Source organism: Pseudophryne corroboree, chromosome 8 (assembly GCF_028390025.1).
Source record: "Pseudophryne corroboree isolate aPseCor3 chromosome 8, aPseCor3.hap2, whole genome shotgun sequence".
Lineage (NCBI taxonomy): Eukaryota > Metazoa > Chordata > Amphibia > Anura > Myobatrachidae > Pseudophryne > Pseudophryne corroboree.
The window spans coordinates 392,791,509-392,816,281 of record NC_086451.1 but is presented as its reverse complement, the minus strand read 5'-3'; the positions used below and the strand labels follow the sequence as shown (position 1 = coordinate 392,816,281).

The window sequence follows — 24,773 nt, the reverse complement described above, 5'->3', positions numbered from 1 at the left end:
CAGGGATCTGTCTTCTCTCTGCCCTCTGATGAACTCACATCTGATAATGTGCCTGTTTCATCTGCTTAAACCACACTGTAGACATTGTGGCTGCCTCTTCCCACAATTTATAGCTGCAGTCATGTGACCGCTGACTTTATGCTGGCACCAAATTCAAATGGTCCAGAATATTCAAACTGCTATGATAGTGACGATCACCGCCAGAGTATTAGGCTCAAACCCTGTACTACAGCATCTGTACTGTTAGAGTTCTTAGTGTGATTACCTGTGTTTTAATCCAACTTTGTCTAAAGATTCTCCTCACCTACTCCTTTGGTACTGCTGTTTCATGCTTCCTGAATCCGATCTTGGTTTCCCCTGACTTTTTTCTGCCTATCCCCTGGTACCACATTCCCTGCCCGGTTCTGGCCTGTTCCTGTCAACTACTCGCCACTACACTTCACAGTGATAAGTCTCACTGTACCCCCCAGCCTGTACATAGGAACCCAATCAGATGGCTGTGAACTGCATATCGAGTGCAGAAAAGTCTAAACCCCCTTGCCCCTGGTGAAAACCGCCAATACTATGGCCCAAAACATGGATGCTGCTCTTAACAACTCTGCAAATGAACTCCTAGAACACTTGCTTGACAGAGTGGAGAGAGAAGAACACAGTCAGGTCCAGATCATGCAGTATTCAGGGACCCTTGTACATTGGGTTGATGCTGTTCAGCCACTTTAGGCTCAGCCTGTACCACCTCCAGCAGCTCTGGTTCAACTGCAGGAGCCTTGGCTCAGCTGTAAATATCTAACCCCCAAAGTTTGTTGCAGGCCCAAAATGATGTCAGGAATTTTGAACCAGTGTTCAATACAATTTGAAATACAGGCCACCAACATCCTGACGGAAAGAATTAAGGTGGCTTATATAATTTGTTGTTTGGTCAGGCCTTATCCTGGTCCTCTCCCTTATGGGAAAGCAACAAGTGTGAATTTACTGGATCCCTTTAAAAAGGTTTTTGAGAAGCCCAGACAAGTGACATCTGCAGCCATCACCATTTTGTGCATGGAACAGTTGAATCAACCCATGGGTCAATATGCTGTACATTTAAAGACTCTCACTTCAAAGCTTCATTGAAAAATGAGGCCCTTGTCAACACTTTTTGGCAGGGTTTATCTAAGCAAAGCAAAGAGAAATAGCATCCAGAGAGCTGTTGTTGTCCGTTGATGATTTAATTATCCCTCTGTATCAGACTAGATCTATGACATTGGGAGAGAGCTCAAAAATAGTAGCAGTCCTGTAGCCCAACCAAACATTGGCCTCCCAGTTCTCAGTTCATCTTGTGCCCCCTGAGGAACTTTTGAAAATTGGGAATTCACAGCTCCTTCTTGAGGAGTGAGAAATTAGGTTTCCGGTACAAGTTCTGCCAGGACACTTTCTTATGAATTGTCCCATGTGTTTGGGAAAAAAGAAAAGTCTAACTTATCAAGGGGTGTCATCACAATTATTAACTGAAGTACTGTATTATTACTGCTGAACAAGTCTTCAGAGTCACTTATGGCCTACAAGGATTCCAGAGCAAACGTGAACTTTATCACAGCCAAGATTGTAAAAGAATTTGGAATTCCTACCTTGCTTTTGTGCTCTCCTCTCTGTATAATTAGAGTAAATGGATGCAAAATTCATATTGCTGCCATTCGTCTTTGAACCCAGTGTTTGATCTTGCAAGTTGGTGCACTCCATAGGGAGCTAATATCCTTCATTGTGCTTTCAATGGCTGTAAATCCAATTATTTGTGATTTCCCCTGCTACATTTACACATTCCCACTCTTGATTAGAGTAAACCCCAAATCCTGTCTTGGGGACTTCACTGTCATCAGAGTGCTTGCAAGCATTATTCAAAGTGCCACCCTCACTTAAGTTGACTCCTTGCCTCTTCCTTACCATTCCTGTAGGTACATGTTTAGTAAGAAAGCTGCAGATACTCTATCTATCCATCAAGAATGGGTTTGCCCCATTTATTTATTACCTGGTAAAATGCCTCCTCGAGGACAAGTCTTCGCCTTGTCACTTCCTGAGACTGAAGCAGTAAATGAGTAGATATTGAAAAGTCTCGAACAGGGCTCCATCAGAGAATTGAAGTCACCTGCAAGAGCTGGGCTATTTTTTGTTACAACTTGATAAGCATTAGATCTGGTGATGAGTTTAAGATGGCATTTAACACATGTGATAGGCATTACAAAAATTTGGTCATGTCCTCCAGATTGAGTAATGCTCCACCGGTCTTCCAAAAATATAACAGTATATTTTTGTATCTCCTGTATAAATACATTAGTTCCCACCTTGGCTATACTCCTCACCTGATTCTGCCCATCCCCTTGTATCACATTGTACATCTGGTTCTGTCCTCTTCCTGTTGATTACAGTCCTATACTCCTCACGGTGACCTATCTCTGCCTTCATACTCAAAATCCTGTACATCAAAGAGCCGCAACTTGCATATTGGGTGCAGCAAAGCTCATCACGGGTGAAGGCCACAATAATTTTAGACTTTGCACCTCCATTCTGGGTTTACATGAATTCTAATTGCATAGTACAGTATGTTCAGCATTGATACCATCCCAACAAAAGTTGTGACAATACCATTATGATTTCATATCAGCTTCATTTGCTTATTGGTACTGCAATGCTAAACATATATACAATGAATAAAGATCCTGTGAAATAAATAATTGTATCGGTCAAAAAGTTTATATACTGTAAACTGTTTTACCCTTTGTATTCTCAAACTCTTTAAGGAGGAAATGTGCCTCTTCCAGTATCCTTTCTTCTATGCTCCTCTTTCCCATACCAAAGTTTCTCAGCGTGAGCAGAATGAAGCGCCGGAGTTTCGTCCACAGCTGACCATTGGTGAAAGCCATGTCTGTTGTATGAAAGATGTTTTTATTTAATCAAACACTTGCAGAAAAAAAAATGTTCATTAAACAGGGTGATGGTGGAAGGGCATCTAAATGACCAATAAAGTTGGAATTAGTTTACTTGTATAAAATATATCCATATAGTGAAAGCAGCAGGCACGCAGTATATATGCAAACTCATTGTGATGCAGCATGCATCTTTTCTAATCAAGAATACTGCTATGCAGGGGAAAGTTATGATATAGAAAATGTCAGGGTTCCTGATAATTTCATAGGTAAGCTTTATTTAAAGTGATAGAGCTATAGGAATATATATATAAAAGTGGAGCAGTAAAACATTTCTGCATTAGGTGAGTTTGTACTTAGGAAAACCCATGAGATTGTGTCCAGCAGTTTTAAAAAATAGGTCAGTATTGCAAATCCACTTGTACAACAAACGTTGGTGATTCCTATGATTGTTTTTTGCATAGATCACAACACCAAAAAACAATAACTCTTTTTTGGAGGACTCTGCTTATAAATATGAAACATTAGTTATTAAATATAAGTAGAAAGGCAGATTGAATTAACCACAGGATTTGTCCCATGGCTATTTGTCAGCCCTGAGTAATTCAATTAGGTTCCACATCCCCATGCGTTAAGCCCCAGAGGGAACATTTAATGCAAGGAAAAATCTGCATTGAATGCCCCCTCTGGAACGTAACATGAGGAGTAACCCTTATTTTCTGGGAGTTTAATGCAGAATCTATGGCATGGTCATCTCTTTTATTGGGCTTAATGGGCAGTTGCCCAGCGGACCCAGAATTCTAAGGGTCCGTGGCCGATAACCCCGCCCCTACTGACAATGTCTATAATATTTGTCCTATTAAAAACACGTTAAAGGTTAAAGAACACAGTACGCAATTGGCGTAAAAAGTACCGCAAGGGTACTCCCTTAACTATACCTTAAGGAATGTACTTATACTGTAAACCTCTGTGTAGTGGGAGAGTGTAGATGCAACACAGTATAACCTTATTACCTTTAAAGCTGTTCGAGCGTCACTGACGCTCTGAGATTACTTAATACTATAAGAAATACACAGATACCATGCTCAGGGTCCAACGCCTAAATATATATTATGAATGATATACTTGCAAAAGAATTTAACACAATACAAGTCATACACTACAATATAACATAGACTACCTAACCAGATAACTACACGGGAAATACAATACAATACAATTACGTTTAAGGGAAAATAAGAGGGGAAGAGAAGAAGAGAGAGAGAGAAAGAAATGGCTCACAATAACAAGAAGACAAATATGATTGCAGAGAAAGCTTACACATGTGAGGAACAATCGCTGCGCAGTCAGTCAATGCTGAGAATCTTTGTTTAGAAAGTACTTGAGCTTACCCATGCTGCCTGTCCCTATATACACAACACCCAGCAACACAATTGTCCCTACAATGCCGCATGGGGCAGAAGCTAGACTCCATTTTGGGAAAACTCCACTTGATTCCAAAGACTACACCACATGGCTGAAAGGGGGAGGGGAAAATACCCGGCAGCAGCCATTTTAGATTTGCAGGTCCAAACACATGGCACTCTCTACTACACCACAATCACATAGCAGAAAACACAAGACTCCATTTTATTCCAAAATGTCCAAGCCTCAAAACAATGCATATGTTCTGATTTTACAATTCCAAACCATCTAAATCACCTTTCACAATTTCAATCCAACTTCCTAGAACCATCTTATTCACTTTCACATTCCAAACAACTTCAGTATCTCAATAACCAGAGCATATTCATCACAAGACCAGATCACAATGTAACCACACATCTCAGCCTGCCATTGCTACCAGCACATGTTCAAACGTAACTGCATGGTGGTATTTATGATTAACAAGATATATTATAACTAACCAGTACAATCTATTTTAAATCACCACAGGCAAACAAATACCACAAATGCTATGCTACAGATTGTCTACTGTTCCAATTCATCACAGACTTCACAGAGTATCAACAGAAACACCCAACAATCACACAACTGCCCAAACCTCGTTAACCTTAAGCCATTTGTATCTCCAAACTAACTAATCTATGCCAATCAGCCATGAGATATTGAAATTATGATACTTAGCCTTTCGTAAGGAGCCTGGTGATGATCCAGCCATGCTTGCTGTGTGTCAGGTAGCTGTGTGAGTGAGTGAGTGAGCCCTGTGATCTCCAGTGGGTATATCATACCCTCATTCCAGCTGTGGGGGTGTGTCAACAACAAGATGTGTGTGTGTGTCCCTCACAGCATGTGAGCCAGCTGCATCAGTGGCCTTGGTTATGCAAAACAATGGGTGATGACCGACACATTCCTGTCTTGTGGGAAGCTATTGTTTGGCGAATACTGTCCCACTGTCCACTCTCAGTTGAGACAATGACATCTCAGCAATCATTCTTCTGTATACAAATCCAGCCCCATTTCGTAAACACAGGTGCTGGCCCTCCTCATTGAGTCTCAAAGCTCAGTGTAATTAAAGGCTATTGTACTCTGTCTGCGGGAAAGATACTGATTCGGAATACAATTAATCTTCAATTACTATTCCTGTGCTTTAGCTATGCATATGAAGATGTGAAGCCCTCACAACATGCAAACTATTGTTTGGGGGATCTCTAAGGTCAAAGAGCCATTTGAGACCCACTGATACCTGTTGGACTCAGGGGAATATTAACTTATAAAATACATTATATGGTTGAATTATGTAACGATTGAGTCGCACGCTGGGCACACAGAAACTCTACCGTAAATGCGCATACAGTGCGCCTGCGGGTGCACGTAACAGCGGGTATGCGCACGCACGGGAGAGCGCCCGCATGCGCAGCGCGGACATGTATGAGGTGCAAATATGGCAGTGTGCATAGTGATATTTTTCTGACTTTGACAGTCCACTCTTTGGCAGTCAACAATAACTGCCACTTCCTAAAACATTTCAAAAGGAGAAAAATATATGTCAAGTGTAAATACATTTCCATGGTTGGGTTGGGGAGGAGAAAGAGAAGGTGTGAAAAGGGTATGACCTAGTGAGATAGCAAAAGCATGTGTGTATGAATCCATGTTTGGGGGGGGTCATGTATCATCGTGCCGTACGTGTTTTAAATCAAGCTTCGAGGTATTGCGAAGTATACATTTGAATTCCTTCTTATCCCGTATTAAGGGTCTGTGGATGGGCTGTCAAACTCTACCGAGCTCTTTTCGGCTGTGGTTGCAACAAAATGGGGGAGCACATTTTAGTTGATGACACATGAATGGGGGAGATATGTGATTGCTGATATCTGTGCCTGTATTCCCTATCGACTATGTGTGTCATTACCTGAGGGTTGTAGAAATGAAGATAAAGAACACTTATGGTAAATGCAGTGGTATTCTATGTCAGGTTAATGTACATTTGTCGATTGAGGTCTTGTTCGGTGTCTGTTGAATGCAGTCTTCTTTGTGCTTTTGCCCATTAGGTGCGAGCAAAAGCTGTCAATGTCCATAGATTTACAAAAGTGTTGGGCTAGCGTAATTTTAAAATTTCTAGGGAAACTGGGGATCCATGGCATAGTTCATCAAAAATCTGTGTATAAGGTTGTCAGAACTTCTTCTTTAATCCATCTGTTGTCTGTATATCGGCTCATCAAATTCCTCGTCCAAGTGGGTCTTTTTACCTTGGAGGAAAACGGAAAAACAGGTGAAAGAAACGGACCGTATAATCGCATTTTCATTACATCATTGTTTCTACCGTTGGGTCATAAATCAAGTCCATTGGGATTACAGTTTCCTCACTCCTTAGACTCATTACCTCAGGTAGTACTTTTCCAATATAACACAATCCTTCAGAGTTTGGGGCAAGCCACTTATACGCCTTCCTCCCGCATATGAAATATGCATCATCGGGGAGAACATATGGGACGGAGTAGGACATAACCATGTTACACATCTTCCATGTGAAATCTCCTAATCCTAATTCTCCCATCTGCTTAGTACACGTATCAGTTTGTACGATATGTGCACAGTATCCTAGTGATACCTCTCCAACTCTCGTAATCCTATTTCCTAAGGTATACCTATATCGGAAAGATTTTCCTCTACTGGCTATGTGGCGTATAAGCTCTGTATCTGTAGGCTTTCTATCTGCTCTATGCGAAAAGGTCATGGTTTGGTTACTCCATGACACTTCCCAATTTCCCGGCTTTCGGGGATTGGAGATGTTAAAACCTAATAGGGACCTATCCACATGGTATTGGTGGAGCTTCAAACTAGGAGGGCTGGAGATATTAAACCTCCTGTCCACCGGCCTCCCACCCTTTAGCTCAAGTACCTCCCCTACCGTTAAAGGAAATGGTACTAGCCCTGATTTGCTATGACCTTGAGGTGCTTGAGAGCATACCCAACAATCTGTTTTATTTAACACATTACCCACTAAGGAGTGATAGTCACTCCATGGATGCCGGTCCGTATGGATATTAAAACTGGATTGGCATTTCTTAATGCACCCATCCTCAACTACGTTGTTACAGAGCCTACAGATACAGTTTTCTTCAGCTAATAATCCTTAAAAGAAAAATGTTTACAAATAACATGGCTGCTAGATCGTTTCCGGTACTCGCCTTTGCTTGGTGATTGGGTTGCTATTGGAAATTTACACCTCCATCTTTATCATCAGGACCTTTCTGGATCCTTTCACGACCTCACTGATACTCTCACCGAAACAGACTGCTCTGGTCAACATCATGGTCAACAGGAAAATCCATATCACAGTCTCTTGGGGCAAGTCCGTCTTACAGGAGGAGAAAAGAAGAAATTTGTAATGGGGTACAGAAAATCAGTTTGAGGGGGAGAGAAACTTGTTACGATGATTAGTTCTCTAGTCTTGTTGTTCTTCTTGTTCTGTCGTCATCTCAAAAGGTGCTGTCTCTCAGTCTTCTAAACGAACATTCCGGTGATGCAATATTCTTTCAAATCAGCGATCTCTCAATAATCGTCAGAGATGGGGAGAGAGAGAGAGAAAGAAAAAAAAACATTTTCACAAATACATTTACAACGTTTCACCTGGTCATTCCTGTGTCTTCAGTGAATGACCTCCCTATTTGTTAACCGTTACCTCAGGCTTACCATCAGTCCTAATGATCACCTTTCCTGACCACATATCATGGGTGTGGCCCAAAATTCTTCCTATATGTTTCCTGATTATAATTGTGTGTATTATAATTTTGCTCATTTCTTGGTCTAGGGGGTCTGACTTTATGTGGGTTATTACAGTTGCTGGCATAATGCCCTTCTCTTCTACAATGATAACAAATCCTTGGCTTTCTCCATGTGCTAGGGGCCTGGGGTTCCGGTCGACTTGATGCCTCCTCTAGTGCTTGGATGTTCAGTGCCATTAACCGCTTTCCCTGTACCTACCTGATTCCTTGGATACCATGATTATGTCGTTGTCTAGGGGGTTCATATACCTTCTGTGAATCTTTGATCATACACTTAGATCTTTCCTAGGATCTGGGTAATCAGACATGATTGATCTCAATTCTGTCCGGGACCAGAGACAGCGCATTGCCCTGTCCTTGACGGGAATGATTCCCTGATCGTCAGTCTTCCCATTGGGGACTGTGATCACCCTGACCGGATCAAACTCAACTACATCATCTTGTTTTGGTCTTACAATATGGGGTACATTTGTTTGTGCGTGATATAAAACATTGTACATACCTGTGGACACGACCTCACCTGACCCTCCGTTAGGGGGTTTGATTATTGCCTTTACCGATTTGGTCGTGTCCACCTGGATGTCTTGTAGGATGGCTTCTGGAAGAGGTGCCGACATCGTTCTGGGCTCACTTTCTTGTTGGTAATCCTGAGGGAAGTTTAACATGGGGTGCGACTTGCACAGGTTAACATTTGTAATTTTTACACTTTCATTTTCATAAACATTATTACATTTAACACTTTCATTCTTAATACAGTTACTAAGTGCATTTTTATCGTACAACATTGTGCCATTTCTCTGCAACCATAATCCTCTCCATTGCCATGTCTCTCCTCTCAAGATGAAAGTTAGGTAAGTCAATTAAATCTCTTTGTAATTCACCTTCCTGTTGCCATAACTGCAAATGATCATAATGCTTGATTCGTCTCTTTGCTGATTTAATGAGACCTATCCTTCTCCTTAAATTCGTTAACACTTCTAGGCTGAAGCTACCTACTCTTGGGAATTTCTCCCCGTCATGTCTAGTCATTCTCTCCCATTCATCACATAAACTTTCTGTGTGACTTCCGTATTTCTCACACATTACATACCTTGCCGACCCAATTGGTCGGTTCACTGAATCAACCCGAACCGAGGTTGATCGCCCCCTACTTGAACAAGTGGCCCCCATAGTTCGAAAGTGTTGCTTTATTCAGCCAACCCTTACGCAAACCAAAATGTTCAAAATAGGCTGACGGTGGCGGTTTACCGAGTACCCCACTCACTCGCCCACGCCGACCAATACGACCTGATCACACCGATATGGTGCTGGCGTACTCAACCTAGGGCCCCTGCGACCTGAACCTCTATTTACTGGAACCTGTGAGGGTGATCCGAAGAACACTTACTCTTTCCAGTAACTATTGGTTGCTGGATAGTTCCTGAGTGAGCAGCGAACTTCCCTTAAAATAAAAAAAAATTTACACAAATCACGTTAGAATGTACAAATAGCGTTTGTGACCCCTTTACTCTAATGGTACTAGGTCAGATTACTAACTAATGTACACAATTACGTGCGGTACAATCGTTTAGTGCACAAGCAACTAATCTTATGTACTGAGCGACCAACGGAATCGAAAATTTCGGCTGCGAATTCCTTCAGCCAGAGCTTATATGGCCTATATGGGTGTTGCACCAACCCTTTCTTGGTGTTGTGCCTGTGGACTGTATAGCGGACTTCCTTGTCTGCTGTACCTGAACCTGCTGGTCTGTTATGACCTCCTGGTCTGTTACAGTATGACCTCCTGGTCTGCTACACTCTAATGCTCAAATTGTATATTTAACCAGGGATTCCTCCCTAGCCACCATGTACGTCACTTACACGCATGTACCTCACGAGTACTCGACTTTTCTTGTGGTTCAACCTTAAAAATTGTAAACAACACACTCACTCACCACATGTACACTTTTGTTTCTATTTCTATTTCTGCGCAGAAATTTCTCTTTAGACCAGATGTGTTACCAATTAGGAGAAGGATCTGTTAATTTAAATTTGGAATGTTAAACTAGATTTGTGCGATTTATCGCCTGGCGTTATTTACCGCGTGGCGCTACTTATCGCGTTGAGAGGAGAGGAGAAAAACTTGTGTTTTGAGTTACGTGGGCGTACCCGGACGCTCCGCTGCGTGATATACGCTGCGTGCTTCGGCCTTTGGTTTGCGTGCACAAATCTCAGTTTTTGTTAGAGACACGTGTACGCAAAATAAAGATCCACCGTAACACAATTTATATGTTTATCAATGTAGATGATCCTTGATCATCTACCGCACACCACACTGACTTCGCCTTATCTCCCAGGCAAAACTGTGTGTTTGTCTATACTTTAACTATGTTACCTTTACTCTTAAACTATAAAATAACGACAAATCTCTTTTAGCACGTTTATCAATGCAAATGGCAAACAGGAAGGTGAGATATGTGAAAGTACACAGATGAAAATGCAATTCTAAATTTAATCTAATAACATACATTGATGTAAGCACAGACATATAGACATTTAGACCTTATTCAGTGCTTCTAATTTGCATATGAATTGCTTTCTAACTACAGTAACTCTGTAAAAGGCGATTTATTTCAACACTGGTAGGGAACCTAACCAGTCACACAGGTTCATCTGCATTTCAATGGCCATCCTGCACCAAGCAGAGTAGGGTGGTAAGGAAACCAAAAGAAAAAAAAAAAAAAAAAACAACAACTTTGTTTTATCTGTGTATCGTTCTTAAATCAAATATTTAATTTATTATTAACTGTTATTAAACTGTATCTGAACTACTTATGATCGACTATGATATGGACTAAACAAATGCATTGAAAAAAAACTCATTAAATGATGATTTCTTTTTGACAGTGGATGGCTGATTATTTCTTGAAAATCAGCCATTTTAGGGGGAAAAAAATTTGACCTTCCCAAAATGGCCGCTGCTCCTCCCCCTTCCACCTCCATGAGGGTCACACAAAATGGGGGACAGACCATGCGGCCTCTAGTCACAAAGAAAGTCATCATTCAAACTCCTAAAGTTATTCTAGGCCTGAGTTTTTTTTTTTTTTTTTAACTATATCAAGGCTATGCAGCAACTTTTAAATGTACTTTTAAACCTACTTAAACAGATAAACCATCCAATCTGCATGTGTTGTTCTTACCTCCGGTTCACGGATTCCTTCAGCACCCTTTACTAAGCGAAGCAGACGCTTAACTGGTCAGCACTGCAGTATCCCCGACCTCCAAACGGTTTAACGAGGGATGCTACTTTCTACCTTCTCCGCCCTTTGCTGACCTGATAATGTCTGCTGAAGTTACCTAGTGCAGATATGTGAATCCCGGAGGACGAGTCCCCCAATTGACAATGGCCCTCATTCCGAGTTGTTCGCTCGGTATTTTTCATCGCATCGCAGTGAAAATCCGCTTAGTACGCATGCGCAATGTTCGCACTGCGACTGCGCCAAGTAACTTTACTATGAAGAAAGTATTTTTACTCACGGCTTTTTCTTCGCTCCGGCGATCGTAATGTGATTGACAGGAAATGGGTGTTACTGGGCGGAAACACGGCGTTTCAGGGGCGTGTGGCTGAAAACGCTACCGTTTCCGGAAAAAACGCAGGAGTGGCCGGAGAAACGGTGGGAGTGCCTGGGCGAACCCTGGGTGTGTTTGTGACGTCAACCAGGAACGACAAGCACTGAAATGATCGCACAGGCAGAGTAAGTCTGGAGCTACTCTGAAACTGCTAAGTAGTTAGTAATCGCATTATTGCGAATACATCGGTCGCAATTTTAAGAAGCTAAGATTCACTCCCAGTAGGCGGCGGCTTAGCGTGTGTAACTCTGCTAAATTCGCCTTGCGACCGATCAACTCGGAATGAGGGCCAATGTCTATAATATTTTTCCTATTAAAAACACGTTAAAGGTTAAAGAACACAGTACGCAATTGGCGTAAAAAGTACCGCAAGGGTACTCCCTTAACTATACCTTAAGGAATGTACTTATACTGTAAACCTCTGTGTAGTGGGAGAGTGTAGATGCAACACAGTATAACCTTATTACCTTTAAAGCTGTTCGAGCGTCACTGACGCTCTGAGATTACTTAATACTATAAGAAATACACAGATACCGTGCTCAGGGTCCAACGCCTAAATATATATTATGAATGATATACTTGCAAAAGAATTTAACACAATACAAGTCATACACTACAATATAACATAGACTACCTAACCAGATAACTACACGGGAAATACAATACAATACAATTACGTTTAAGGGAAAATAAGAGGGGAAGAGAAGAAGAGAGAGAGAGAAAGAAACGGCTCACAATAACAAGAAGACAAATATGATTGCAGAGAAAGCTTACACATGTGAGGAACAATCGCTGCGCAGTCAGTCAATGCTGAGAATCTTTGTTTAGAAAGTACTTGAGCTTACCCATGCTGCCTGTCCCTATATACACAACACCCAGCAACACAATTGTCCCTACAATGCCGCATGGGGCAGAAGCTAGACTCCATTTTGGGAAAACTCCACTTGATTCCAAAGACTACACCACATGGCTGAAAGGGGGAGGGGAAAATACCCGGCAGCAGCCATTTTAGATTTGCAGGTCCAAACACATGGCACTCTCTACTACACCACAATCACATAGCAGAAAACACAAGACTCCATTTTATTCCAAAATGTCCAAGCCTCAAAACAATGCATATGTTCTGATTTTACAATTCCAAACCATCTAAATCACCTTTCACAATTTCAATCCAACTTCCTAGAACCATCTTATTCACTTTCACATTCCAAACAACTTCAGTATCTCAATAACCAGAGCATATTCATCACAAGACCAGATCACAATGTAACCACACATCTCAGCCTGCCATTGCTACCAGCACATGTTCAAACGTAACTGCATGGTGGTATTTATGATTAACAAGATATATTATAACTAACCAGTACAATCTATTTTAAATCACCACAGGCAAACAAATACCACAAATGCTATGCTACAGATTGTCTACTGTTCCAATTCATCACAGACTTCACAGAGTATCAACAGAAACACCCAACAATCACACAACTGCCCAAACCTCGTTAACCTTAAGCCATTTGTATCTCCAAACTAACTAATCTATGCCAATCAGCCATGAGATATTGAAATTATGATACTTAGCCTTTCGTAAGGAGCCTGGTGATGATCCAGCCATGCTTGCTGTGTGTCAGGTAGCTGTGTGAGTGAGTGAGTGAGCCCTGTGATCTCCAGTGGGTATATCATACCCTCATTCCAGCTGTGGGGGTGTGTCAACAACAAGATGTGTGTGTGTGTCCCTCACAGCATGTGAGCCAGCTGCATCAGTGGCCTTGGTTATGCAAAACAATGGGTGATGACCGACACATTCCTGTCTTGTGGGAAGCTATTGTTTGGCGAATACTGTCCCACTGTCCACTCTCAGTTGAGACAATGACATCTCAGCAATCATTCTTCTGTATACAAATCCAGCCCCATTTCATAAACACAGGTGTTGGCCCTCCTCATTGAGTCTCAAAGCTCAGTGTAATTAAAGGCTATTGTACTCTGTCTGCGGGAAAGATACTGATTCGGAATACAATTAATCTTCAATTACTATTCCTGTGCTTTAGCTATGCATATGAAGATGTGAAGCCCTCACAACATGCAAACTATTGTTTGGGGGATATCTAAGGTCAAAGAGCCATTTGAGACCCACTGATACCTGTTGGACTCAGGGGAATATTAACTTATAAAATACATTATATGGTTGAATTATGTAACGATTGAGTCGCACGCTGGGCACACAGAAACTCTACCGTAAATGCGCATACAGTGCGCCTGCGGGTGCACGTAACAGCGGGTATGCGCACGCACGGGAGAGCGCCCGCATGCGCAGCGCGGACATGTATGAGGTGCAAATATGGCAGTGTGCATAGTAGAGATGAGCGGGTTCGGTTTCTTTGAATCCGAACCCGCACGAACTTCACTTTTTTTTCCACGGGTCCGAGCGACTCGGATCTTCCCGCCTTGCTCGGTTAACCCGAGCGCGCCCGAACGTCATCATGACGCTGTCGGATTCTCGCGAGGCTCGGATTCTATCGCGAGACTCGGATTCTATATAAGGAGCCGCGCGTCGCCGCCATTTTCACTCGTGCATTGAGATTGATAGGGAGAGGACGTGTCTGGCGTCCTCTCCATTAGAATAGAGATAGATAGATTAGATAGAGAGAGATTGTGCAGAGTCGCAGACAGAGTTAGTTTACCACAGTCAGTGACCAGTGCAGTTGCTAGTTAACTTTTATTTAATATAATATATCCGTTCACTTCTCTCTGCTATATCCGTTCTCTGCCTGAAAAAAAAAACGATACACAGCACAGTCAGTCACACAGTGTGACTCAGTCTGTGTGCACTCAGCTCAGCCCAGTGTGCTGCACAGTCATCAATGTATAAATTAAAAGCTTATAATTAATTGTGGGGGAGACTGGGGAGCACTGCAGGTTGTTAGCAGGAGCCAGGAGTACAATTATATTAATTAACAGTGCACACTTTTGCTGCAGGAGTGGTGACCAGTGCCTGACCACCAGTATAGTATTGTTGTATACTACTAATATCTCTTTAAATATCAACCAGTCTATATTAGCAGCAGACACAGTACAGTGCGGTAGTTCACGGCTGTGGCTACCTCTGTGTCGGCACACGGCAGGCAGTCCGTCCGACCAGAATTGTATTATTTATTATTATATACCTACCACCTAACCGTGGTTTTTTTTTCATTCTTTATACCGTCATAGTGTCATCCTAATTGTTACGAGTATACTACTATCTCTTTATCAACCAGTGTACAGTGCGGTAGTTCACGGCTGTGGCTACCTCTGTGTCGGCACACGGCAGGCAGTCCGTCCGACCAGAATTGTATTATTTATTATTATATACCTACCACCTAACCGTGGTTTTTTTTTCATTCTTTATACCGTCATAGTGTCATCCTAATTGTTACGAGTATACTACTATCTCTTTATCAACCAGTGTACAGTGCGGTAGTTCACGGCTGTGGCTACCTCTGTGTCGGCACACGGCAGGCAGTCCGTCCGACCAGAATTGTATTATTTATTATTATATACCTACCACCTAACCGTGGTTTTTTTTTCATTCTTTATACCGTCATAGTGTCATCCTAATTGTTACGAGTATACTACTATCTCTTTATCAACCAGTGTACAGTGCGGTAGTTCACGGCTGTGGCTACCTCTGTGTCGGCACACGGCAGGCAGTCCGTCCGACCAGAATTGTATTATTTATTATTATATACCTACCACCTAACCGTGGTTTTTTTTTCATTCTTTATACCGTCATAGTGTCATCCTAATTGTTACGAGTATACTACTATCTCTTTATCAACCAGTGTACAGTGCGGTAGTTCACGGCTGTGGCTACCTCTGTGTCGGCACACGGCAGGCAGTCCGTCCGACCAGAATTGTATTATTTATTATTATATACCTACCACCTAACCGTGGTTTTTTTTTCATTCTTTATACCGTCATAGTGTCATCCTAATTGTTACGAGTATACTACTATCTCTTTATCAACCAGTGTACAGTGCGGTAGTTCACGGCTGTGGCTACCTCTGTGTCGGCACACGGCAGGCAGTCCGTCCGACCAGAATTGTATTATTTATTATTATATACCTACCACCTAACCGTGGTTTTTTTTTCATTCTTTATACCGTCATAGTGTCATCCTAATTGTTACGAGTATACTACTATCTCTTTATCAACCAGTGTACAGTGCGGTAGTTCACGGCCGTGGCTACCTCTGTGTCGGCAGTCGGCAGGCAGTCCGTCCATCCATAATTGTATTATTATTATAATATATACCACCTAACCGTGGTTTTTTTTTCATTCTTTATACCGTCGTCATAGTGTCATACTAGTTGTTACGAGTATACTACTATCTCTTTATCAACCAGTGTACAGTGCGGTAGTTCACGGCTGTGGCTACCTCTGTGTCGGCAGTCGGCAGGCAGTCCGTCCATCCATAATTGTATTATTATTATAATATATACCACCTAACCGTGGTTTTTTTTTCATTCTTTATACCGTCGTCATAGTGTCATACTAGTTGTTACGAGTATACTACTATCTCTTTATCAACCAGTGTACAGTGCGGTAGTTCACGGCTGTGGCTACCTCTGTGTCGGCAGTCGGCAGGCAGTCCGTCCATCCATAATTGTATTATTATTATAATATATACCACCTAACCGTGGTTTTTTTTTCATTCTTTATACCGTCGTCATAGTGTCATACTAGTTGTTACGAGTATACTACTATCTCTTTATCAACCAGTGTACAGTGCGGTAGTTCACGGCTGTGGCTACCTCTGTGTCGGCAGTCGGCAGGCAGTCCGTCCATCCATAATTGTATTATTATTATAATATATACCACCTAACCGTGGTTTTTTTATACCACCTAACCGTGGCAGTCCGTCCATAATTGTATACTAGTATCCAATCCATCCATCTCCATTGTTTACCTGAGGTGCCTTTTAGTTCTGCCTATAAAATATGGAGAACAAAAAAGTTGAGGTTCCAAAATTAGGGAAAGATCAAGATCCACTTCCACCTCGTGCTGAAGCTGCTGCCACTAGTCATGGCCGAGACGATGAAATGCCAGCAACGTCGTCTGCCAAGGCCGATGCCCAATGTCATAGTACAGAGCATGTCAAATCCAAAACACCAAATATCAGAAAAAAAAGGACTCCAAAACCTAAAATAAAATTGTCGGAGGAGAAGCGTAAACTTGCCAATATGCCATTTACCACACGGAGTGGCAAGGAACGGCTGAGGCCCTGGCCTATGTTCATGGCTAGTGGTTCAGCTTCACATGAGGATGGAAGCACTCAGCCTCTCGCTAGAAAACTGAAAAGACTCAAGCTGGCAAAAGCACCGCAAAGAACTGTGCGTTCTTTGAAATCCCAAATCCACAAGGAGAGTCCAATTGTGTCGTTTGCGATGCCTGACCTTCCCAACACTGGACGTGAAGAGCATGCGCCTTCCACTATTTGCATGCCCCCTGCAAGTGCTGGAAGGAGCACCCGCAGTCCAGTTCCTGATAGTCAGATTGAAGATGTCAGTGTTGAAGTACACCAGGATGAGGAGGATATGGGTGTTGCTGGCGCTGGGGAGGAAATTGACCAGGAGGATTCTGATGGTGAGGTGGTTTGTTTAAGTCAGGCACCCGGGGAGACACCTGTTGTCCGTGGGAGGAATATGGCCGTTGACATGCCAGGTGAAAATACCAAAAAAATCAGCTCTTCGGTGTGGAGGTATTTCACCAGAAATGCGGACAACAGGTGTCAAGCCGTGTGTTCCCTTTGTCAAGCTGTAATAAGTAGGGGTAAGGACGTTAACCACCTCGGAACATCCTCCCTTATACGTCACCTGCAGCGCATTCATAATAAGTCAGTGACAAGTTCAAAAACTTTGGGTGACAGCGGAAGCAGTCCACTGACCAGTAAATCCCTTCCTCTTGTAACCAAGCTCACGCAAACCACCCCACCAACTCCCTCAGTGTCAATTTCCTCCTTCCCCAGGAATGCCAATAGTCCTGCAGGCCATGTCACTGGCAAGTCTGACGAGTCCTCTCCTGCCTGGGATTCCTCCGATGCATCCTTGCGTGTAACGCCTACTGCTGCTGGCGCTGCTGTTGTTGCCGCTGGGAGTCGATGGTCATCCCAGAGGGGAAGTCGTAAGCCCACTTGTACTACTTCCAGTAAGCAATTGACTGTTCAACAGTCCTTTGCGAGGAAGATGAAATATCACAGCAGTCATCCTACTGCAAAGCGGATAACTGAGTCCTTGACAACTATGTTGGTGTTAGACGTGCGTCCGGTATCCGCCGTTAGTTCACAGGGAACTAGACAATTTATTGAGGCAGTGTGCCCCCGTTACCAAATACCATCTAGGTTCCACTTCTCTAGGCAGGCGATACCGAGAATGTACACGGACGTCAGAAAAAGACTCACCAGTGTCCTAAAAAATGCAGTTGTACCCAATGTCCACTTAACCACGGACATGTGGACAAGTGGAGCAGGGCAGGGTCAGGACTATATGACTGTGACAGCCCACTGGGTAGATGTATGGACTCCCGCCGCAAGAACAGCAGCGGCGGCACCAGTAGCAGCATCTCGCAAACGCCAACTCTTTCCTAGGCAGGCTACGCTTTGTATCACCGCTTTCCAGAATACGCACACAGCTGAAAACCTCTTACGGCAACTGAGGAAGATCATCGCGGAATGGCTTACCCCAATTGGACTCTCCTGTGGATTTGTGGCATCGGACAACGCCAGCAATATTGTGTGTGCATTAAATATGGGCAAATTCCAGCACGTCCCATGTTTTGCACATACCTTGAATTTGGTGGTGCAGAATTTTTTAAAAAACGACAGGGGCGTGCAAGAGATGCTGTCGGTGGCCAGAAAAATTGCGGGACACTTTCGGCGTACAGGCACCACGTACAGAAGACTGGAGCACCACCAAAAACTACTGAACCTGCCCTGCCATCATCTGAAGCAAGAAGTGGTAACGAGGTGGAATTCAACCCTCTATATGCTTCAGAGGTTGGAGGAGCAGCAAAAGGCCATTCAAGCCTATACAATTGAGCACGATATAGGAGATGGAATGCACCTGTCTCAAGTGCAGTGGAGAATGATTTCAACGTTGTGCAAGGTTCTGATGCCCTTTGAACTTGCCACACGTGAAGTCAGTTCAGACACTGCCAGCCTGAGTCAGGTCATTCCCCTCATCAGGCTTTTGCAGAAGAAGCTGGAGGCATTGAAGAAGGAGCTAACACGGAGCGATTCCGCTAGGCATGTGGGACTTGTGGATGCAGCCCTTAATTCGCTTAACAAGGATTCACGGGTGGTCAATCTGTTGAAATCAGAGCACTACATTTTGGCCACCGTGCTCGATCCTAGATTTAAAGCCTACCTTGGATCTCTCTTTCCGGCAGACACAGGTCTGCTGGGGTTGAAAGACCTGCTGGTGACAAAATTGTCAAGTCAAGCGGAACGCGACCTGTCAACATCTCCTCCTTCACATTCTCCCGCAACTGGGGGTGCGAGGAAAAGGCTCAGAATTCCGAGCCCACCCGCTGGCGGTGATGCAGGGCAGTCTGGAGCGACTGCTGATGCTGACATCTGGTCCGGACTGAAGGACCTGACAACGATTACGGACATGTCGTCTACTGTCACTGCATATGATTCTCTCAACATTGATAGAATGGTGGAGGATTATATGAGTGACCGCATCCAAGTAGGCACGTCACACAGTCCGTACTTATACTGGCAGGAAAAAGAGGCAATTTGGAGGCCCTTGCACAAACTGGCTTTATTCTACCTAAGTTGCCCTCCCACAAGTGTGTACTCCGAAAGAGTGTTTAGTGCCGCCGCTCACCTTGTCAGCAATCGGCGTACGAGGTTACATCCAGAAAATGTGGAGAAGATGATGTTCATTAAAATGAATTATAATCAATTCCTCCGCGGAGACATTGACCAGCAGCAATTGCCTCCACAAAGTACACAGGGAGCTGAGATGGTGGATTCCAGTGGGGACGAATTGATAATCTGTGAGGAGGGGGATGTACACGGTGATATATCGGAGGGTGAAGATGAGGTGGACATCTTGCCTCTGTAGAGCCAGTTTGTGCAAGGAGAGATTAATTGCTTCTTTTTTGGGGGGGGTCCAAACCAACCCGTCATATCAGTCACAGTCGTGTGGCAGACCCTGTCACTGAAATGATGGGTTGGTTAAAGTGTGCATGTCCTGTTTTGTTTATACAACATAAGGGTGGGTGGGAGGGCCCAAGGATAATTCCATCTTGCACCTCTTTTTTCTTTTCTTTTTCTTTGCATCATGTGCTGATTGGGGAGGGTTTTTTGGAAGGGACATCCTGCGTGACACTGCAGTGCCACTCCTAGATGGGCCCGGTGTTTGTGTCGGCCACTAGGGTCGCTAATCTTACTCACACAGCTACCTCATTGCGCCTCTTTTTTTCTTTGCGTCATGTGCTGTTTGGGGAGGGTTTTTTGGAAGGGACATCCTGCGTGACACTGCAGTGCCACTCCTAGATGTGCCCGGTGTTTGTGTCGGCCACTAGGGTCGCTAATCTTACTCACACAGTCAGCTACCTCATTGCGCCTCTTTTTTTCTTTGCGTCATGTGCTGTTTGGGGAGGGTTTTTTGGAAGGGCCATCCTGCGTGACACTGCAGTGCCACTCCTAGATGGGCCCGGTGTTTGTGTCGGCCACTAGGGTCGCTTATCTTACTCACACAGCGACCTCGGTGCAAATTTTAGGACTAAAAATAATATTGTGAGGTGTGATGTGTTCAGAATAGGCTGAAAATGAGTGTAAATTATGTTTTTTGAGGTTAATAATACTTTGGGATCAAAATTACCCCCAAATTCTATGATTTAAGCTGTTTTTTAGGTTTTTTTTAAAAAAACACCCGAATCCAAAACACACCCGAATCCGACAAAAAAAATTCGGTGAGGTTTTGCCAAAACGCGGTCGAACCCAAAACACGGCCGCGGAACCGAACCCAAAACCAAAACACAAAACCCGAAAAATTTCCGGCGCTCATCTCTAGTGCATAGTGATATTTTTCTGACTTTGACACTACCCTGCTGGAAAGCCGCACTGATAGCATAGATGGGCAATAGCAGTGTAACCTTATGACCATATATTTCAAAATGCCTGATAATGATCTTGTTTACAAAGGATTAAGCAGACACCAGTAAAATAAATCAAGAATTGCATTTCTTTGCACTATGTATTTTACTAAACAAAACATCATAGCAATTGATTTTTTATTAAACTTCTTCATACTCTTTACACTTTTCTTCACATCAATCCTGTCCACATTTTGTTCACTCACCGCCATGTCTCATATATACACATTTCAATCATGGAATCCTTGTCCTAGATCTCATACTGCTTTCTGCTTCAACAATTCTCCAACAATTTTCCCTTATCCCTACTCAAGTCCAATCCAAATAGATGATCCAACAGAGGGCTGGACTGGCCCTAAGCAGTAAAGAGGAGACCCCCGGTGGGACATACACCCAGGGGGCACACCTTCTATTTTAGTGATCAGTTTCCACACTATGCACTTGAATTACACATTATTCATTTGTTACCTTATACTGTACAGGACTATTGTGTATTTTCTAGAGGACATTGCTGTCATTGTCTGAGACATTATCATGCATGCACTAGCAATATTTACTGAATATATTTTTTGAGTGGCACAGACCATGCATTTAATGGTTAGCCAAGCCTCTGAAGACTGACCACACCCATAAATATTGGCCACTATAAACGCATTACAGAGTGGGACCTTTATGCCCCAGTCCGACACTCATCCAACAGAACAGTTGAGAATTTAGATTCATCATAACCTTACCATGTTCGCCTATGTAGTTCGTGAAAACAGGATAGTCCCCTCTCTCACCAAAGACATCATTTTGGTCAATCAAAGCCTCCTTTACGGCACTGTATCCAGATATAACCAGTCCTGGTTTAGTTCCAAAATACAGGGTGTATACAGGTCCATACTTGTCTTTTAGCTGTGAAGAAGTGAGTAGAATCATTAAATATTTTTCATAGATAAAAATAATTGTTTTAATATTTTATAATTAACATTACAGATCCCAACGGGATGTGGTCAAGATGCCATCTGTTGGGATCCCAGCAGTCAAAATACCGACGCTGGAATCCCGACACACTTTAGAATCCTGACGCAGGAACTCCAAAAGGGTCAGGAGACCGATGCCGGAATCCTGACAACTGGCATCCCAGACACAAGTATACCCGGCTGGTTAGGTTTAGGGCCGGGGGAGAAGAGGTTAGGCTACAGGGGGGTAGGGGGTAGGATTAGGCTGTGGGGAGGGAGGGATAGGTTTAGGCAACTCTGGGGGGTGGTTAGGGTACAGCACTAAGGTTGGAGGTTAGGTTTAGGATGCTGGGAAAAGAGTGTTATGGTTTGAGGGAGGAGAAAATAGCCCACACTCAGCCCTGTTGGTCTTTCACTCATCGGGATCCCGGAGTAGGTATTATGACCGCCAGGATCCCGTAAGCCGGCATTTCATACTGAACCCATCCCAACATATCTATAGTAGCATGACAGAAGTCTAAAGCATTAGCTAATATTGTGTTCAGAACAGTTATGTTCTCAAGTCAAATACTTTTACTTGCAGCTTCCCCCCTTTTTAAAACCCGGCATCTCCTGACAGCCCCTTTTTCTTTTTTTTTTCAAAAGTATCTTTATTGAGAAGAAGTTTCCACATTATAGGAATACCAAGCAGTTATATATAAGTATGATACCACATAAAACAGGAAGGGATAAGCAAAAATTAACCCAGGTTCTCTAATTCAAACTATGTCCGGGGTAATATGGGTTTTGTAATATGGGTATTATAATAGGTCACCCACGGTAACCATTTGCATAGCGGGGAAGAAGCGGCCATAGAATATTTAAATCCTATTGTCTCCATTTCATATCTACGTTGGACATAGGATATAATCTTTGCTCATTTTTGGGGGTCAGCTCTTTTCCAATATTGAGCTAGAAGAGCTCTAGGAGCAAACAATATATGACCTATAACATATGTATATACTCCTTACAGGGAAGGGAGAAAGTGGTGTAAAAAAACAATTTCAACCATGGAAGGGAAGTATTTGTGACCTTCTCAATCAATTCAAAGAGCTCAACCCATAGTGGTCTAATAGTCGGACACAGCCAAAATACGTGAATGAAAGTGCCTTCCAAATCACAGTTTCTCCAGCAGAATTTACAAGATTTAGACCAGATTTTATGCAGTTTTATGCCATGTTCAGCTCTAATTCCCATCTAATCTGTATTCCTAGTTTTGGATCATCTAGGGGGGATATAATATGAGTAGTGTACCATGCAGAGATACCACCTTTATGACTAGGAGTGGAGAACTTAGTTAATATATATGGGGGGAGTCGTGAAAAAGCTTATGTCAGATCAATTTGTTAAAATCCAATGTCTAATGCGCAAGTACTTATAAAATTCTTTAGCTGGGACAAAATATTGTGTCTGGATTTGTTGAAAAGTTTTAAGACGAGAGTTATGTAAATCTCTAATTGAACGAATACCTAAATCCTGCCAGTTCTGTAATGAGAGGTCAGGAATTAATTTCAATAGTGGCAAAAGAGTCAAATTAGAGGCAGGGAGGGAGAATTCCCCTAGAGAGGAAATCAGTTTATCCCAGACAGTCAACGTATGTGAAATATTCTTTAAAGACAAAGTGGAGAGACTTCCGGTTCCGGGACCCATGGAGTGAGTCTCTCAGCGCCGGAGCTCCGTCCTGCCGCCCGCTACATTTAATCTTTTCAAGGCTGCTACAGCCTCCACACCGCCCAGACTACCTCCGGCGAGACTCGCGATCACTATGGACCGCTTCGTGATGCCCGTAACCGCGGCTCCACAGGCCTCCACTGGCGCAGCCACGAGGCAAGAGAAGCGCCGCGCGGGCAGCAATATGGCGCCTGGCGCAGGACCTGAAGTCACCACTCCTGCCTCCAAGAAAGCCGCTGCGGAGGGGACTGATCATGCAGGCTCACAGGTATGCCGAGACCCGGAGGCCCCTGTAACATATGGGGATGTTGTGGCAGCTATAAAAGCCACTATGGCTCCCCTGCTTTCACAGGCTGTCAGTGATATTACAACACAGCTGCAGCACTTACAGCAGAGAGTCACACACACTGAATCTCAACTGCAGGCTGCAACACATGACATAGAAGGGCTGCATCACTCAGTGAAATCTCTTACTACGGAGAACTATCAGATATGGAATAAATTAGATGATATGGAAAATCGCTCAAGAAGAAATAATATCAGACTAGTGGGATTGCCGGAATCACTTAAAGGCACGGCGCTGGCTCATTTTGTCCGTGTTACCCTTCCTGCAATTTGAAATATAGAACGGGAATGCAGTGATCAAGTAATTGAGAGAGTTCACCGTGTGGATCCTGTGCCCACCCCCAACAGACCACGCCCACGTGTAACCTTGTTCCGATGTCTGAACTACCTTCACAAATTAGCATTCTGGTCCGCGTCACGTAAAATGAGAGATATCCAATGGGAGGGTAACAAGCTTTTCATATTCCAGGACTATTCGGTGGAATTGACCCGGGCCCGCAAAGCTTTTTCCCCCATTTGCACTCAACTTGTTTCAGAGGGTGGCAAGTTTGGCCTGCTCTACCCCGCTCGCTTGCGCATTTATGAGGGTACCTCCCACAAAGATTTTCTGTCACCTGCTGATGCGGTGGCCTACCTCCGTAATGTATCCAGAGAAGACAACGCGGACATTTCTGATCTCCCCTCAGTGGCAACTTGACCTTGTACTACTGACTATCCCCCTGCGGACTAGTCATTCCTTTCACATGGACTGCCCTGTTTTGTTTTGTCATGGCAACAATTACACACGGACACTACTGTAGCCGCCGCTACTCCGCAATTGCTCTGCCTGTTCTTAGATTCTGTTTTGGCCGATTTTCTATCTCTTTTTGAAATGTTCTCACTTACGTGCTTATTCT

General features: G+C 43.4%; 1 protein-coding gene across 4 annotated transcripts in view; it reads right to left on the bottom strand.

Moving 5' to 3' along the window:
- LOC134949245 (cytochrome P450 2F3-like) overlaps window positions 1–24,773 on the bottom strand; it is a 185,241-nt gene that overhangs the window by 32,512 nt on the left and 127,956 nt on the right. For all 4 annotated transcript variants that reach the window (XM_063937723.1, XM_063937721.1, XM_063937722.1 and 1 more), the window contains 2 exons: window positions 21,613–21,775; window positions 2,750–2,899 (listed from right to left, as the gene is read on the bottom strand). In XM_063937723.1, the coding sequence (XP_063793793.1) occupies window positions 2,750–2,899; window positions 21,613–21,775 (313 nt within the window). The remainder of the gene's footprint in view (window positions 1–2,749; window positions 2,900–21,612; window positions 21,776–24,773) is intronic.